The sequence below is a fragment of the Apodemus sylvaticus genome, chromosome 1 (assembly GCF_947179515.1).
Source record: "Apodemus sylvaticus chromosome 1, mApoSyl1.1, whole genome shotgun sequence".
Taxonomy (NCBI): Eukaryota; Metazoa; Chordata; class Mammalia; order Rodentia; family Muridae; genus Apodemus; species Apodemus sylvaticus.
In genome coordinates, this window is record NC_067472.1 from 4,171,400 (window position 1) to 4,190,963 (window position 19,564).

The following is a 19,564-nucleotide window of genomic DNA, read 5'->3' on the forward strand; positions in this document are numbered from 1 at the left end:
TGTCTTCAGACACCCCAGAACAGGGATCAGATCTCATCACAGAGGGTTGCGAGCTACCATGTGGTTGCTGGAATTTGAACTCAGGACCTTTGGAAGAGCAGTCAGTGCTCTTAACCGCTGAGCCATCTCTCCAGCTCCCATAGTACATTCTTCTCTTATTTATTTATTTGTTTGTTTGTTTGTTTGTTTGTTTTGAGACAGGGTTTCTCTGTAAAGTCCTGGAACTCAGTCTGTAGACCAGGCTGGCCTCAAACTCAGAAATCCATGTGTCTCTGCCTCCCAAGAGCTGGGATTAAAGGTGTGCGCCACCACGGCCCGGCTCCCATAGTACATTCTTAATTAGCACTATCTGCCTCCCCCTATTGCCACTTTAGTCGACTGATGCTTTTATTCCTGAATTGAGAAAAAACAGTAAATTCAAGTATGGATTTTTACTTGTTTCTAATTTGTGGGGCGGGACACTCTGGCCCTTTAGTTTAAGAAATCTGAAGCAGAGAGATGGAGCTGGGAACCTGTATTTAATAACATCTCCTCCCTTCTTGGCCTTGTTCAAAAGGGACATCTGATTCCCATTATTCAGCCGTAAAAAAAAAAAAAAAAAAAAAAAAAAAAAAAAAATCAATGAAGTCACCATTAGCTCCACTCAGAAAGTTGTAAACAGCTTAGGGACCCAGCAGAGAGAGCATGCTGTTTGTCAAGGTCTCCTTCGTCAGTGGGGACAGGGCTGCTCACCAGCATCTTTCAAGCCTGGGAGCTGCCAAGCGCTACAGCCACTCAGGGCCTTTAAGCCCTCCCACCTGCACTGCAGTCCTTTGCACCATGTAAACTGTGGGGTTTGATGCACCTGCTTTCCTCTGGGGACCCCAGAAGTGAGCCCTGGCTTTTGCTGCAGAGCAGTCACCTTCTGAAACAAAAGTCATTTTTAAAATTTACATTTAGAGGTCACTCCTTCCATTCCCCTGAATTACAGGTAAAAGTTAAAAAATGAAGCCACACTTAAAGAAAACATGTTCTGATTGGCTACCCGGAGGGATTAGCCCCACGGGAACAGCACAGACATTTGCATGTAGGCCAGATGTTGAGCATGGATGATTTATGATAACTGGAGCACACAGCACTCTCATGTCCAAGTGTGTAATAACCTGGCGTGGGTCACCTGCATTCAATTTATTTTTTAAGATTTATATAATTTATGTATATAAGCACACTGTAGTTGTCTTCAGATACACCAGAAGATGGCACTGGATCCCATTACAGTGGTTGTGAGCCAACAGGTGGTTGCCGGGAATCGAACTCAGAATCTCTGGAAGAGCAGCAGTTAGTGCTCTTAACCACTGAGCCATCTCTCCAGCCCCACTTGCATTCATTTTTTTTTAAAAAAGGGCTTTCCTGCTGCTTTTCACTGAAGGCAAAGTCATGGACTGACCAACCTACCAAATAGGCAAGAGGCTGTTTTCCTTCCAGAACCCATTCACTCGCCTGCAGTGTTGTAATGGTCTTGCAAATCTATGACGGACCAAACAGATCCTTGAAGTGTATTTTCCCAAAGAGGTGGCTGTTCAAGGCTCTGTGGGGGTTCGCGCGCATATGCACACACATGTACGTACACACACACACACACACACACATGTGTGCGCAAGGGTATGTAAAAACAAGGCAGCCATGTGGCTTGCTGTGCCATTAATGTCTCTGCAGTATCCCCTGCCTTGTTGCCGGTGATTGGTCAGCAGGCAGTTCCATAGAAACAACCAGACCCTCAACCTTAACAAAGGCTGATGGCGTTCCTGAAATAGTCTCTGCTTGGGAGGCGTGTAAACCTAGGAGCTTCTTCCTTCATCTTCCCCAAGCACAAATGGTTTTCCCCGAAGGAGTCCATTTCACCTTTCTTATACGTAGTGTGTATGGATAGATTCTAAAAGGATTCCTTCTTCTGCAGCTTCTGTCGCCACCCTGTCTGGTGAACTTCAACAAAAACCTCAGGCAGGTACTGTCAACACCAGCAGCGCTTCTGTAAAGCAGCCACCTCTGCCAATAGCCCTTCTAGGTGCTCCTAAGGTCTTTGATCCAGTTACCCATCACCCTGTAGTTTCTCTCCCCTGCTTAGAGCATGGCTTTAGATGCAGGGAGCCTTTGCATCCCTGTGACTGCTGAAGGGGGCTGGGAGAGGGGCAGGGAAGGACTTTCCAGACCTCTCCTGAGGAAAGTAAGTCATGATGCCATTTCTCCACTTACAAATCCAGAATTCTGGTAAGTGCCTAATGCATAAATTAGGGGCGGAAACACCAAAACTTCTTTCACTTTGATCCTACTTATGATACTTAGCTCTGCTATTGTGACACAGATAGACAAAGGATCGTCTGAAGGACAGTTAGAAGGCTTTTCAGAGGCTTAATGGGAACAAACCCTGATAGCCTTTCCAGCCGTCCAGCTGCGGAAGGAGCCGTGATTACACAGCATTTTGCTCTCCTGGTCATTGAAGTGAACTTTTGGTATCCCAGGGAGGTCTTTTTTCATTTAAAAAACAAAACAACAGTACCTTTCTGAAATCAAAAGTGAGTGTGGGAAACCTTACTGAGGGAATCAAAAACAGAGCAAATGTCCTTCCAGAAAGGCTGACTGAGGATAGTTCTGTGCAACTGGGGTCCCTGAGAAGGGAAGGCTCCTTCCTGCTGTCAAAGATTAAACTATTTGCCCAATCTTCTTGGAAAAAACTTGAAGAGTTTCTTTTATCTACCTCCCTCTCCTACCCACCCCACCTTAGTTGTAGCCTGAGATGGCCCTGGAAAAGTCTGCTTTGTTTTTCCGACTCTGCTTTTAAGTTGTTGGTTTTGTGCTGTGTGGAGACAAAGTGTTTAAAGGAAAGTAAACAAATGAGATTGTTTTCAGCAGGTGCTACATCTAGCTGTTTCCTTTTCTGGTAAAGGAGGGAAGAGGGCTTTCTTTGGGCTAGAATTTGAAGTCACCTCCATGTGTATTATGTATGTATAATATAGACAAGAGAGTGGTGGGGTTTTTTGTTGTTGTTGTTTTGTTTTGTTTTCCATCTAAACGCTTGGAAGGCAAACTAGTAACAAAAGCTGCTGACCAACGAGTTAGTGAATCCAGTTCAAGCCAGGGCGCCCAACTGGGCGTCTGAGTTGAAGGGAGCAATGTAGGTTAAAAAGCTGCATCTAAATGTACACAGTGTGGGTCATCTGGAGGATTTAGTCACCATCCAGTGAGGGACACTGGAGGTTAGTGATAAAGAAGCGCTTCTGAAGAGACAGCTCTCCGGAAATGAGGGCTTCGAGGTTGAAATGAATTTTGATTTGGTTGGTGGTGTGCTCCAACTGGAGAACCTGGGCCACCAGGCACTGTCTTGGTTACAGTGCTGAACCTTGTATCCTTTAGGGGGAAAAAAAAACAGAGCTGGAAAAATAGGAAATTTTTTTTGTTTTGTTTTGTTTTGTTCTTCTTGTTGTTGTTTTTGGTTTTGATTTTGTTTTTTGTTTTAATAAGATGATGATTTATAAGATCCTAGATGTTTCTTATTGAATATAAATTTCTGGAGCTAGACAGTGACATGAGCCTGTAATACTGGCTACTTAGGAAGCTGAGGCAGAAGGATTGAAAGGAAAAGTATCAGCTCAGGACCCCCAAGGCCAAGTTCTCAGCCCGAAGGAGATTTATTTGCCCCAGAGGGACAAAGGGCAGGAAATAAAAGACAAAGACAGGAGATTGAAGAATAGGAGAGGGGGCAGGGATATTTGTCCTGGAGGACAAAAGTCTGCTTCTGGATGGAGAGGAGACAGAGTGGCCCATAGGCAAATGGCAGTTTATAAAGGATAGCTGGGAAGCCCCACATTAGGATGGGCTGTTTAATTTCAATTGGGCGTGTTAATTAGGACAGCCTAAGGGAGCTTTTGCTGAACTTCAATACTTTGATAGCTAGACCCAGGTCGTCAACCTCAAACAGAGGAAAGAACCAAATAACAAAATAGACTGCAGTGGGTCGCTTTAGGAATGTAATCCAGTGGTGATTTTCAGCAAGGCAGAGGGCAAGGCCTGCCAGAGCCATGTCTGTGAGCTGGCTAGAGTTCCTTCAAGGATTATACAGTCAAGGCTAGCTGGGCAATTTAGGCTCCTTCTCAAAATATAAGCTAGGAGAGGGTTTGGAAGCAGAGTACTTGCCTAGTGTGCATGAGCTGTTTGTTACTTCAATTCCAGGACTAATAAAATAAAATAATAAAATAAGTTCTTAACATTTAGGATAAAAGCTCCAAAGATGATTGTTCAGCTTTTTTTACTTTTACTTTCATAAATAATTTTACTTTCATAAAGGTGAATACTCTAATCTCCATAGGTTGAACCAATCGACAGTGGTCTTGTTCATGCCTTGAGCAGAGTCAAGGAGCAGCTAACCCAGAACCATGTGGCAGACAGGACATGGCTTTAAATGCTGTGAGTGAGCCATGGGTAGAAGTCACTGTGTATGGAGGGACTGGAGTCCTACACAGGGTTCTCAAGGAAGAGAAGGATTCTGACAACTCCAGGCAGGAAAGCCCCCATCGCTGTTACAGATCTTCTGACAAGCTGTGACACATTTGAGTCTAAGTTATGTAGCTGTAGCTAACTGCAGATAGCCTGGTCTATACATCTCACATGTGAAGAGAATATTCTTGGTAGGTACAGAACACAGCTAACTCTGCCCGTTATGATCTGAGACCTGGCACGATGTCTGGAAAATACTGGGCACCTACATATGGCTAAGTGCCTGGAGCTGCGTACCTCAGCTCTCATTTAGCCCTGGAGACTTAGTTTGTTGAGAGTTCTGCCTTCTTAGTTCATCTAAGTAGAAGAGTTGAAGAGTAAAGTTTTTAAAAAGAAAAATTGTATCACCAGGATATAAAAGAGTGACTTGATTCCAGAAGCAGACTTTAACCTGAACATGTTGCATGTAGCTGGTTTTGTTCAGTGTAAATAGGAAGGTGTGAGTGGGGAGGCTTCTCATGTGAACTCTAGACCAGTGAGGAGAGCCTGTCTCAAAGGAGGCTGACAGCGTTCCTGAAATGATGCCTGAGGATATTCTCTGGGCTTCATATGAACACATACATGTGTGTCACCCCCCACAAACATACACATATACACCCTCAAATACATTTGAATGTGCATTACTTCCTCACACATACACACTCAGACATACATACACGTATGCATGTGAACACATTTGTATCATGTGAACACATTTGCAGATGCATTACTCCCCCTCTCTGACACACACATTCCAACACATACATGAGCAAACACATTTGCATGTGCATTAGTCCCCCCACACACACACATGCGCAAATTTATTGCTGTGTTCAACCCTTATAAGGGGCAACATCTCTTTTAAGGGGCCTGAATTTTGTTTGATCCATATCTGTATTTGGGCTAGGAATGGCTCTTGAAACCGGATGTGTGGAACAATGTGGGGTAATGTGGGATAGTTCTCAGTGAGATTCATTGTTACTGGGGGCCTGTCAGTGTAATCACAATAGGAGGAATGCACAGGTACATGCCAGGTGTTGGGGAGAAGGCTCAGCTTATCCAGTCAGACACACCTCTTCCTGGCTGTGCTGTGATTTCTCCTACCACCTCCACTCAGCTGTTGCAGAAGTCCCGGACAACTGGAGAATAGCAGCTCACAGCCTCTGGCAGGCACTGCCTTTCACAGTGAGTCTGACCACTGTTGCCCCAAGCTGGCCAGGTTGTCTTTGTGGTCCCTGCTTCAGACATGAGCCACTCAGTGCCCCGAGTACAAGTTCTTCTGGGCACTTTCTGCCCTATTCAAGGTACCAAACTGAAACCGACCGTATCAGAGAGGAAAAAGGCCCTGTTCCTGTTTCAGCTCTATAGATTTTACTCCCCAGGAAGTAGCTACACAGACCAGAAGAAAGTCTACACAGGAAGACTTTTATGAGGGCTTTGCTTTCTTTCTAGAATGTTCCAGAACATGCCAACCAGAGATAAAAAGCCACTGATCCTGCTTTGTACCTCCTCTTCCTGCCCCATACCCAGCCACTTCCATCTTTCCAGGGACTCGTCACCCACACACACAGCACAGGGCTCTGGTAGCCTTAAACCATGTAATAAACCTGAGTATTTTATGATAGCTTGTTCCTTCAAATATTTATACTTCTGTGTACTGTTTCTCTAATAAAGCGGGATCCAGGGGCAATGTTAACAAGAGAAGTAGATACAATGTAAGGAAATCAACAAACTCCTCATCAGGAGTTTATTCATGAAGGAAAAATTAGGGTTGACAATGAGAGACAACAGCAAGGGGGATGAATGATCTGTGGACTGAGGAAGAAGTGGGAGCCCTCAGAGGGGCAAGTTCAAGGTTGGAGTGGGGGGTGGGAAAGGAAAGTGGGTGGGACGAGCGGGTCAGGCAGTGGAGTAGCCTGGATAAAAGGCTGGAGGCAGGGAGACAAGGCTTGCTCTTGAGAGGGCAGGGGGATAAATGACAAGGTAGAAGAAGACAGGAATCTGGCACTGAGGCCCAGCAGCTGTGATTTCACACTAAATTGGCCATGAGGCAAAAGCAGCACAGTGGCAAGGAACCAGGTTCCTCAAAGGTTTCTCTCTGGAAATAACCCAACTGTGCCAAGAGGACTTAAGAGGGCAGGGGTGAGCAGGAATCCCGTGAGGGGCAAGGGAAGCCCAGGGTGTGCTCTGCTCACCCCTGCAGAGGCCCGGAGGCTGGAGCTGGGGCCCTGGGCTGGCAGGGAGCTGAAAAGCACAGCTTCAAGATAGCTCCAGGTTCAAGCCCCAGGTTCCATTAGGGACAAGGAAGAGGAGGGCTGCCCGCGAAAGCCACGTGACACCAGTTTTCAGGCCCTTTCCTTCAAGCATGGACCTCCTGTCCTACGCCACGGTCACGGGTTTCTCCTTTCTTAGCTGGTCGAGTTTTCCATGCAGCTTGGGTGCCTGGGCTGCTCCGGATTCTGAAGATCGTGCTCAGGAGTCTGACAGGCTGCCCGTTGTTTATTTTGCAGCCCACGAGGACCTCCTCTGAAAGCATCTATTCTAGACCAGGCTCCAGCATCCCTGGCTCACCAGGTCATACCATCTATGTAAGTTTCACTTCCAGAAGGGACACTTGGCAGGGGTGGGGCTGGGGGTGGAGGGGTGGAGGGGAAGCGGGTGGGTTTGAGGATTGGAACCTTCGCCAGGAAAGGAAGCTGATGCCCGAGGATCTCTGATCCTGTTAGAAGATCCCGAAGGTGCAGTCACATGGTATAGGGCTTAAAGGATTGTTGCACCTAACATGTGTACAGGTATTTAGGGGATTAATTGCCCATGTTATAATGCTGCTGGTGGTATTATTGAATTCTGCCACAAAGATATTTGCACATTATTCATTATGCAGCACTTATATTTAGCTATCCAAGAGGATTTATTGACCATCTATTTGAAGTTTTTTTCCTCTCCTCTCTGTATTAAGAAACTATTCTGAAGGCTGACATATTTCTTTATTCACTAAATTCTATACACACCCCTTCCTAAACTTTTGATTTTTTTTTTAAAGCAGGATTAATAGAAGTATCGATGGGCAGCTTCCTAAAGGGTGTGACTTGGTTTAAGAATCCCATTTTATTTTAATTTTTTAAGATTTATTTATTTATTATATGTAAGTACACTGTAGCTGTCTTCAGACACCCCAGATGAGGGTATCAGATCTCACTACAGATGGTTGTAAGCCATCATTTGGCTGCTGGGATTTGAGCTCATGACCTTCAGAAGAGCAGTCAGCACTCTTAACCACTGAGCCAGCTCTATCCCAAGAGTTCCATTTTAAACAAGGTGTAAATGGCACTAAGGGTAGTATCTCAACAAACTGAAATAGAGGATTAACTTTTTTTCTCTGTTTAACTCTGCCAGGCAAAAGTAGACAATGAAATCCTGGATTACAAGGACTTAGCAGCCATCCCTAAGGTCAAGGCAATCTATGACATTGAGCGTCCAGATCTCATTACCTATGAGCCTTTCTACACATCAGGCTATGAGGACAAGCAGGAGAGACAGAGCCTTGGAGAGGTAATGGATTCCCAGGGGCTGCACACAACCTAGCCATCCAGCACTCCCTTTTCATTCACGGTGTAAGAACCACTGTGTGGGACTACGCTAAGTCAGACTTTGCCAACCCTCTGGAGAGCTCTGTACCTGGGGGACCCTTTGAGGGATTCAGAAGCTATCACATGACCTAAATGAGGTACAGGTAGGAGATTACCCAACTGCTAATGAGTTAGGTGTGGAACGGTAGCCATGCTGAGGTGGGACCTGAGGTGTTGTGTGTGTGTGTGTGTCTATGTGTGTGTGTCTGTGTGTGTGTGTTTCAGGGGGAATTGTTAAGGGAAAGAGGTCATAGGGAATCTTGGTCTTGAGCGTGTCTATGGATCATGAGATGTAAGGCCGCACCCGTAAATCTTCGTAGCTTCAGTTTCCGACAACTTAATGGAGGATGAATGGAGGGCAAGGCAGTTATGGATGAGCAGATAGCTGGGGTTCAACCAAAGGTGTCACCACGTGCTGGTTCTGACTCTCATGGGACAGTCACCGTGATACCAGTTTCTTCATCGGGAAATAGAGTCATGACAAACAGCTTCTTGGAGATGCTTACATGGATTCAAAAAACTGAAGAGCAATGAGGAGGGGCAGGCTTGCACATACTCAGTGAGGAGGGGCAGACTTGCACATGCTCAGTGTGGCAGTGACCCCTTCTAAGGCTCACTATCCTTCTACTGGGCCAGAGCCTCTCAGTCTAGAAGGCTCTCTCCCCTGTACACTCACTCTTAGGGTTAGAGGTTCCCTACTGCCACCTCGCACCCTGATCATACGCCATTTCCCTCTGCCCCTTCGATGTATTGTGATTTCCCCACTTACTTATTGTTTATTTGGTTGGTTGGTTTTCAAAACGAGGTTTCTCTGTGTAATAGCTTTTGCTGTCCAAGAACTCACTTTGTAGACCAGGCTGGCCTTGAACTCAGAGTATGCCTGTTGGAATTAAAGGTGTGTGCCACCACACCCAGCCCTTTTATTTTTTTTTTTTCATTGTTACTACAGCTTGACCCTGGAAGCTTGAACTGACTGACAGACTCATGCTTTTGCACAGAATGCCCTTTCTCTGTTTTATTCATTATTTAAGTTGGAGTCATCCATAGCCTGATTGGACTCCATTCAGAGAGATACTATCAAGTAGTGGATTTAACTGGGTCCTCCAGCCAAGGCCAGAGAAGACTGTAGTCTGTAGCATCCCACGGTGTCTAGACTTGCATGAGATGAACCAAATACTCGAGGTACATGAGTCATGCTAGGGACATGCTTGGGATACAGCAGGAGGAGCTTGGAAAATCCTGTCTCAACACCAGTGCCTCCCCCAAAGGGCATGAAGATGTGATGACTGGCTTTGATTTGTTCCCAGTTATGTGCACTAGTATTTATTGTGTTATAATAATTTTTATATATTTATAATTATTCCTCTTTGCTGATTCCTAATCCTATTCTGGAACACAGCCTACATTAAGGTCCCCAGAGTGGCAAGGGATTTGCATTTTCCCATAGTGCCACCTGGTGGTTTACATCCTATACTGCATGTACAGATGGTTGATTGGCCTGGTTGATTGTTAGCTAATATTGGGTTTCAGAATTTCAGAGGTCCAGGGTCAGGGAAACTTTCTGAACAAAGTACATGAAGACTGGCAGGCCTTTGAGTCAATGCTCTGGTGTTTTTCTAAAGTACAAGACATATATGCAAAAGGAAAATGTTAATTTTTCCTGTTTTTTTAACAGTACATGTGTGCTGTGTATACTTTCTTGGGTTGCGTGTGTTTCTCTGTGTGTGTCTGTATGTTATTGTTTTGTTTTGTGTTCTCTCATTATCTCTCTCTTTAGCAGCAAAATATCAAACAGAAATTTGGCTTGGAAATGTAGTTTATGTCATGTAAAATCTGACTGTGCCACCTACTACTAATTCAGGACCTGGAAAGGAAGCATGCCAGGTTTCCCATAAGGAGTGAGATCATTAGATTAGACCAATATTTGACACCTGACAAAAATGGTAACGTCCCACCAGTTCCCACAATCCACTGTTATGTGACAACCTAGAGTTGTGACCTGAGGCTTTCTTTGCTCATAGAGGATGCCCCTTTAGGACAGAAATCGGATACATTAATAAACTTCCTTTGAATGCATGGATCTTGCCACTGAATAAACACTACAAGCTGTTCTAGTACTTCTTCCATCAGTTATGACACTTACTTTGTAGAACCATGCATTATTTTAAAGACACAGAGACATGGGGAGGTAGCTCATTCAGTGAAGTGCTTGCCGCAGAACATGAGAACTAGAGTTGATTCCCAGAACCCACATAAAAAGCCCAGTTTAACAGCATGTGCCTGTCATGTTGGTGCTGGGTGGTGGAGACAGATGGATTCCTGGGGTCTGCTCTCCAGCAAGTGTGAACCAGTGAGCTGCAGGTCTATCAAGAACTGTCTCAAAAAATAAATTATTTGAAAAAGACACTTGACATTGACCCCTGGCCTACTCGCACATATGCATGCATGTATACACTCCTACACTCACATACATGCATGCATGTACTCACACACTCACATACATGTACATATACACTCACATACATATGCACTCATGCATGTATTCATGCAAGTCACATACATCCATGTATATATACAAGTCACATGCATGCATGTATACACGCATACTCATACACATATATGTAGAGATACAAGTCACACACATACATACATGTATATACTCACACTCACATACACACATGCATGTATACACACAAGTCACATACACACATGCATGTATACATACAAGTCACACACATGCATGCGTGTATACACTCATACGCACATCTTACTCAGGCCAAGTTCTCTGAAATTCTGCTTATAGTTCTAGTTAAAGGCCTTTTGGATTCAACTGTAAACATTTCACTCACTCCAAAAATAGTCCTCAAGTCCCCTCCCTTGTCACTGGGAACATATGATTGTAGACAGAGTCAAGCAGGAGCCAGTCAGCAAAGAAGCAGACATGCAGTGAAATGTTAGGGGGGTTGGTACAGCAAAGGAAAGTGTGAAAGAGAGGTCATGGGAGGTGTGAAGGAATGTGTGAATGAGGGGTCATAGAAGATGTGAAGGAAAGTATGAACAGAGGAGTCATGGGACATGTGAAGGAAAGTGTGAATGGGGGTCACAGGAGGTGTGAAGGAAAAGTGCAAACTGGTGGGATGCTCATAGGAGATGTGAAGGAAAAGTATGAACTGGGAACCACTGGAGTTAGTGTGATGAAGAAAAGTGTGAACAGAGGGATGGCAGGAGGTGGGAAATAAAGTGTAAATGGGGGTTTCACAGGAGGTGTGAAGGAAAGTGTGAACTGGGAATCACAGGAAGTTAGTGTGATGAAGGAAAGTGTGAACAAAGGGATGGCAGGAAGTTATTGCAATGGTGGAAAGTGTGAATGGGGGGTCACTAGGTGTGAGGTGAGTTTGAACCCAGACTTCACTGGAGTTGAGTGACCTCCGCAACTGTCTAAAAAGTACTGGTGGCGGAGGAGATGCTAGTGCAAAAGTCCTGGGGTGAAAGTACTTCATCTGTTGATGACAGAGGTCAACCCAAAACAACAGACAATGGGATGTGAGGGTCATCATAGACCTACCAAACTGCCTTACAAACTGTCTTAGTTAGAAAACATAGCAAAATTCTGCATTTCCTTAGCTGTCCTAACATACAGTTATATCTCAAACACAGTCAGATACATAAGGAAAGTAGTTCCACCCAGTCCAACGGTAAAGCCATGCTTCTTGGGTAGGACTATCCCTGAGTTTCCTGGGAACCTTGCTAGAATTTCCCATCAGCCCCCTGTTCCCTGAGTTAATCAGCCGTGGAAGGTACTTGTGTGTTTACAGTGATGCTTTTACCATCTTCAAACCTGGCAGGGAGTTGACCGAAGCACTGACTTAAAATTCTCCTCTTCTTCCAGTCTCCAAGGACTTTGTCTCCAACTCCATCTGCAGAAGTAAGTATTGTTGGGCTGGAGTCATGGGTGGCTTGGGCATGGCTTGGACCTTGTCTGTATTCGAAAAGCATATATGTACCAAGGGACAGAAGAATTGATTACAGTGCTTGCAAGGATTACTTTATACACAAGCCAGGACCATATGACAGCAGCACACTTGTAAGGGGGACAAGAGAGTAAAAATGGCCTGCTCCTGATCTAAGCCCGCACTGCTGGTAAGAAACAGTAGCCAGGACACATGTGTAGAACTAAAGCCGTTGTCCAGTGTGGGTCTCTTGGCCCCTGTCTGTCTGCACATAAATAGAATGGCTGGAAATCGTTATAGCATAATCTCTAAGCTGAAGTGCTTCATGGGGAGTCACCTCTTCTGGACTGACCTAAAGCCACGCAGCTTCCTGGACCCTTTTTAAAAACAAACAAGCTGGCATCAAGTCCAAACTGGACTGAGTTCAGCTTGAACTTCTGGTCCTCCTGCCTCTGTCTCCTGAACATAAAGAGTACAGGCGCGCTCCTTGCTTGTCTATGCAGTGCTGGTGATCAAACCCAGGGCTTCATGCAAACAGTCTACCAGCTGGGCTGCCCACCTGCCTTGCTGGGTACTTTTATCAAACTGATCCCAGTGGGGGTTCTTTATAACCTGAGATGGAAACTCTGTGGCATTTTGTTTCTAAGAGTGCTACAAACACCACCACCCACCCACTCCTGAAATTTACAGCCTTTTACATTTGCATTTGATCATCCAGGAGGTGTGGTGGTTACTTTGTTGCAGCCAGTTACAACAGACCCAGGATCCCTTGCTGCTTGCTGTGGAGCTCCCAGAGCCTGGTTTACTAGGCTGTTACTGTAGCCACTGTTCACCTGTTCCTTCAGATTCTTACTGTGTTGTGCCTGGCCAAACCTTCATAGTACAGCAAATCCCCAGGTTGTTTGTTTTTACTATTTTTTTATCATGTCTTTGCACAGACAAGTATTTTTTGTGCCCATTGCCAAATGCACCCTTTTCTGAATTTGAACAAAGGTAATATCCCAACAGCACTATTACATTAGATGAAAGTGATATACTCTAATTTCTTCATTATTCTCCAATTTGTCGAGAGCATAATACAAAGGTTTACCCCCATGGTATCCTAAAGGTTACAAGTATTTCCTTGGGCTGTTTCCCAGGCTGAGAAGTATTAATTATCTTAGGAAACCTCTAACTTTATATGGAAACAACAACTTTATATAGGAAACAACAACTTTATATGTCCCCAGAATAATCTTAAACACCATGTGACCTTGACACAAGAGCTTAGCCTCAGGGCTTTGGTTCAGGAGCAAGTGCTGTACTTATATATCTGCTGCCTGTCAGGGCAGGGTCCATGCCTGGCTGGGGCCCTGGCTTCACCATCACTGAGAAGCGGGTAGTACCCAGGGATCTACTGATCCTACTGTTTGCAACTCTGTTTGGGGTGCTTTTCTAGTTTCTGTGATAAACACTCCAGAAGAGCACTGGGGTGAAGGAAGGAGGGCCCCGGGGAGCCGATTTTGCCTGGACAGTCCTTCAAGGCGGGGAAAGTCATGGCTAAGGAGCTCCAGGCAGCTGGTCTGGCCGCCCCAGTGAGGAAGCTGAGCCGAAGGCCGGTGCTCAGCTGGCTGTCTCACTGCTGTTCAGTCAAGGACCTCTGCCCTTGGAGCAGTGCGGCCACATTCAGGGTGGGTCTTTCCTTCTTCCAGCGAAAATTTAAATCTTCCTAGAAACACCCTCACAGACACACCAAGAGAAGTATTCTCCATGGTGATTGTAAAGCTGTTTAGTCCTCAGTGTGACTATGGGAACTGTTCATCTTCTGGTACTGCTGGCATTTATAGATTGTACACCTTAAAATTTAAGAACTGCAGCGAAGCGACTGTTGATTGTGAGCAGAACATACTAGCCATGGAGTGAGTCTTTACTGACTAGAACCCTGAACGCTGAACAAAGGCACTTATAACAGCAATTCCCCAGCTACCTCCGTGGACGGGGTTTTACTTAGAAATGTTCACTAATTGTGTGACGATGTTTTGGACTCACGGTTTCTCACACCTTTCCTCAGGGTTGCCAGGATGTCCGGGATCGGATGATCCACAGGTCCACCAGCCAGGGCTCCATCAACTCCCCTGTGTATAGCCGCCACAGTTACACTCCAACCACGTCTCGCTCGCCCCAGCACTTCCACAGACCTGGTAAGGATCTCTCTCCCCTGGATCTGTTCCACATAATAACTATGTATCTGTGTGGTTTTCTTTTCACACCATTGGGAACATATTAAACACCTGGCCCTTAAATATTTCTAGCCTTCTGGAAGGACAAAGCGAAAGCTGGTGTCCGTCTTTATTTTGTATTATGTCATAAATCAGTCATTCTATCCTCGTGTTCACTGTGAGCTATTACATTTCATTTTGACATTGACCTGCTGAGAACAAAGGATATTTTTAAAGAACTGGATGAAATCTCATTCCCCTGAAACTTAAAACAAAGATCTCTGAAAGAAAATATGTTTTGTTTTGTTTTTTTTAACTTCTATCTGCATCCTCTGAAGTCTAGTGTCTGTTAGCCATTGGTTGGAAAGTTTAAAGCCCGCACCTTGGCATGCAGTGTGACAGCGAGTGCATGCTGGTCCAGCCCTTCTGGAGTGAGGCCTGAGAGTCCCACTGGGTAACTTTGAGACCACTTCCAAGTCTCAAGAGTTGAAATCAGCCTTGGGAATGGAGTGGTATCCTGTGGTAGCAGGTATGAAGTGCTCTGATCTTTAGAGGCTCTAAGTAAAGCTCTTGTGTGTAGATCAGAATGGAAGTCCCCAGCCAGCGCACATCAGAGTCCCCTGAGAAACAGAGTCATGGAGAAGCATCTAAAAGAACTTGTGATTCTATACATCTAGAAGACTCCATTTTAAGCTTCTTGCTGCTGGCCAGGCTAATGAAAACAAACACATGCAAATGCCAGCTTATAAATAAAATATTCAAGAATTAAAACCAATAGGGATGATCAGAGTATAGAAGGCTGCCATCTTCTCGGTCACAGAGGATTGAAAACTACTGGGTCCCTTCATTAATAGGTGGGTTTCTCTGGGATGTGACTCATGGTACAGTCCCACTGACAAGGCTGGGATGTGACTCATGGTACAGTGCTTGCCTATCATATATGAGGCCCTGAGGTTAATTCTCTCAGTGACACACACACACACACACACACACACAGAGAGAGAGAGAGAGAGAGAGAGAGAGAGAGAGAGAGGCAGACAGACTTAAACTTTTTTTAGTATTTATTAAATTACATTAAATGAATGTTTTCAGGATATAACTATAGTCATTTTACCTGTACCCAGCCATAAGTTTTTATTTACTTTTTTGGTAATTTGAAATCGCTTTGGTACTACTCTACATATCATATATGCTGAGACCACTAAATCCTGCCCTGCCCTGACTTTGTCAGAGTGCCATGTGGCCACAGGGAACTTGTCCTTTGAAAGCATCTTGAATAGCAAGGGAGCAGCCACTGCACTGTGGTTGTTCCTTGTGAACACAGTGGGCAGGAGAAGGGCTTTGTCTCTTCTGTCGTGGTTTTGATGCTATGACCACGGAACATTCCCACCCCCTCTTCCAACACAGCACTCACGTGCAAGGCACCAAGCATTTAGAATCAACATGTTACTGATGCCTAAAAGTTAACCCAATCACATATTTGTGAAGTCTGTGTAACCAAGTATCCACCCTGTAAATTCTGGATGCCCGGTGGGTTTTTAATTCCCTGAGACTGGGTTGAGGTTTGATGCTCCATTCTCCCTCTGAGCAACTGGATTCCTACCTGCAGAGTTCCCACCACTGCCAGCATCCTGTGTAACTGCCTGCTCAGAGAATACAACAGAGATTTCCTTATGCATAATAGGAAATAAAATGCAATTTTCAGTGGAATCAGCCTACAACGGAAAAAAAAAGCAAAGCAAAACCTTTGTATTTGAGTATGCTTCTTCGCGTTTCTTGAAATGACTGACTGTCCGCTGCCTGTACTCATTTCCAAGGGTTGATCTGTTCAATACACTTTAAAAGCAACTGTTGAGTCCACCTGCTGTGCTGTGCTTGGTCCCTGCGCTGTGTGGTTGGCATTATCTCTCCAGTGTCCTGGAGAGCATGTTCAACACACCATTTATTGCCAGAGACTGACTCTGTGTCCACTTGGGGCTGCCTGCAGATTCCGCCCTTGGCCTAGCCCCTCCCACAGGTCCGTTCCTAACCCACTGCCTTCCTCCTTTTTCAGATTCCTGATTAATGCTCTCCATGTCCTTCCCACCTTGGGCGCCTGCCCTGCTCCTGGTTAATTTCTTTCTTCTTTTCTGTTTCCACCTGTTTCTCGCCCTGTCCCGGTTGGTTGGTTCCCTGCTGCACAGAGCTCTTGTCTCCTGGGGTGCACAGGTGGTCCCCCCTGCGCACCCGCAGCTTCAGCTCCACCCACAGCGACTCCCGTCCCAACCCCCCCTTCCGACACCACTTCCTCCCCCATGTCAAAGGTAAGGAAGCAGGCCTCGCAGGCAGCAAGTGCCTGGCCTGTGTAGTGGAGATTTATTAGCTCCCTGGCAAGGCTAATAAGGTGTATCTCCAGGAGTTAGAGCCACCGAGCTCCCTGCCCATCCGCATGCCTGCCCGTGTCCTCACCGCCCCCAATGTGGCCTTAGAACTGGCATGGCATCTCGAATTCCAAGAGATGCATTGTTTCCAAGAGCTCTGTACAAAGCAATGGGGGTGTGTTCTTAGGAACTAAGATCTATCTCCTACCGATTAGAAAAATATATATTATTATTTTGTCTTTGTATGCATCAGTGGCAAAATATAATATATATACATGGGACATGGGTGTTTTCTTGGGTTTCATTTGTGATCTGCTCCTGCAAAACACAGCAGGATTAATAATGAAAAGTTGTCTTCATAGTGATAAGCCATTGAAACAACACGAACATGTATGGGCAGTGTAGCCTCTCTCTCTCTCTCTCTCTCTCTCTCTCTCTCTCTCTCTCTCTCTCTCCCTCCCCTCCCCCTCCCTCTCTCCCTTTCTCCCTTTCTCCCTCTCACCGCTCTCTCTCACTCTCCCTCCCTCCCTCCCTCCTTCCTATTCTCTTTCTCTCTCCCTTTGAGGCAAATGACTCTGATTTAATGTTTACACGATAGATAAATAGATAAATAAGCGCCTCTGCCTCTTGCCTCCTACCCCTGGCCCCTGCCCCCTCCTCTCTACTCCCCCATGTGTGTGTGTGTGTGTGTGTGTGTGTGTGTGTGTGTGTGTGTGTGGCCCCCTGCCCAGTTTGCTTCCTGATGAAGAAGTTGGCCAAAGGGCTTGGAACTAGGAAGAGGCAGAACCTGGACGGGACTGCAGCAGGCCTTTCATACCAGAGGGATTTTCCAGATTAGATATGCTCACTTTGGGATAAATCTGCATACACTCTAAATGTGAAAAGCAAAATTTTAGCCAGAAAATTGCATTCTTGTTAAGGTTGATACAAAGACTATTTCAGTCATTTAAATAATAAAATCACAAAGATTTTGTTCTCTAGTAGAAACATCAAATAGTTACAAAAATTGTATTAGTTCTGTGAGTCTCAGCATCAAAAATGCAAACTATATTCTTTTGTTTGATTCTGAACTTGACATTTCAAATGTAGTCAGATATCATGGGTTTAAATTATAAAGGGACCGGATCAAGAGGAATTTAGTATGACCTTGACTTTATACTTAAAAACATTTGCTGATCTCTTTCATTTTTTATTAGGTATATGCTTGTATTTAATTTATATGGAGTCGTTTTTATAATTCATACATGAAATATAACAGACATAAGAGATTCGCCTCAGTTTTTAGATCAGATGAGCTTTTTCATGGTCTCAGCTTTGAATGCCTAAGGGAGTGTGAGTGGTCACATCCAGATTCTCCCAAAAATCACTTTTATTTATTTATTTATTCATTTATTTATTCATTTATTTAATGTATATGAGCATACTGTAGCTTTGTTCAGACATACCAGATCCCATTATGGATGGTTGTGAGCTACCATGTGGTTGCTGGGAATTGAATTCAGGACCTCTGGAAAAGCAGTCAGTGCTCTTAACCGCTGAGCCATCTCTCCAGCTCCCCTTCTCAGTTATTTTGAAACACATGTTCCCGTATACATGGGAAACCTATCCCACCTTTGAGAACTTCAGAATGAAGGTCACTTACTCATTGGAGGACTTCACCACAGATGTCTTTCATGTGGGACATCGTCTTTGCATTTAATTTTCATTTTCTTTTTTAAGACAGGGTTTCATGAGGCAGCCCAAGCTGACCTGGAACCTGTTATGTAGCCCAGGCTTGCCTCAGTCTCCTCTGGGCTGAGGTTGTAGGCAATCAGCCATCATGCCTGACTTTTTCTTACTTTTGATCTTGGAGCTTAGCTGGCTGCCATGTGGTGGTGATAGTGGTGATGGTGGTGGTGGTAGTGGTGGTGGTGGTGATGGTGGTGATGGTGATGGGTGGTGATGGTGGTGGTGATGGTGATGGGTGGTGATGGTGGTGGTGATGGTGGTGATGGTGATGGTAGTGGTGATAGTGGTGATGGTGGTGGTGATGGTGGTGGTGGTGATGGTGGTGATGGTGGTGATGGTGATGGGTGGTGATGGTGGTGGTGATGGTGGTAGTGATAGTGATGGTGGTGGTGGTGGTGGTGATGGTGGTGGTAGTGTTGATGGTGGTGGTGGTGATGGTGGTGATAGTGGTGATGGTGGTGGTGATGGTGGTGGTTTATGGTGAGGTTCTGTTTTAATGTGTATGCACCAGGGAGGACTCACAGAAAGGGAGGACCATCCCCGGAATGCATGGGGAGAAACGGAGCCCACCCTTGCCATTCTGGCAGTGGGAGCCCACCCTTTGGTTGGTCAAGTCTACTTCCTGGGCCTCCTTTCTCATGCATGCAGCCCAGGCCCCTGGGGTTCACTGAGCTGGAGACATTTGCATGGTAAAGCTAGTTCTCATGGGCTGTGCCTGCCTCACTGACTTTCCCATCCATTTTCTCTAACCGCAGCCTGACCTTATGCCCTGAGAGATCCTCCAGCCTTGCCGCCTCTTTCTGCATTGGAAAGTCCTGGCTGGGCCACTCAGACAGCTTCAGCCTAGAGATCTGCAGAAGCCTGGGCTCTGTGGTAGCATTTCTTGTCCTCATTGCCCTCTGAAAGTCTCCTAGACATTGCATCCCATGCCCAGGAGGCTGTGAACAGGAAGGCGGTATAGATCAAGGCCATTTGAAAGGAATCTTTCTTGTTATGCCATAGACCAGCATAACCAGTTCTTACCCTTGGGGGTTGACCAACCCTTTCTCAGGGGCATCTAAGACCATTGGAAAATATAGATATTATATAAATATAGACATTATGATTCATAACAGTAGCAAAAATTACAGGTATGAAGTGGCAACGAAAGTATTTTGTGGTTGGGAGTCAGCACAGCATGAGGAGCTGTA

The 19,564-nt window shown here is 45.3% G+C and overlaps 1 protein-coding gene across 5 annotated transcripts in view; it reads left to right on the plus strand.

The window, feature by feature from the left end:
* The window catches only part of Ablim1 (actin binding LIM protein 1), a 283,728-nt gene that overhangs the window by 240,573 nt on the left and 23,591 nt on the right, over positions 1-19,564 (plus strand). For all 5 annotated transcript variants that reach the window (XM_052182746.1, XM_052182763.1, XM_052182756.1 and 2 more), the window contains 4 exons: positions 7,020-7,097; positions 7,906-8,061; positions 12,028-12,063; positions 14,139-14,268. In XM_052182746.1, coding sequence (XP_052038706.1) covers positions 7,020-7,097; positions 7,906-8,061; positions 12,028-12,063; positions 14,139-14,268 — 400 coding nt within the window. The remainder of the gene's footprint in view (positions 1-7,019; positions 7,098-7,905; positions 8,062-12,027; positions 12,064-14,138; positions 14,269-19,564) is intronic.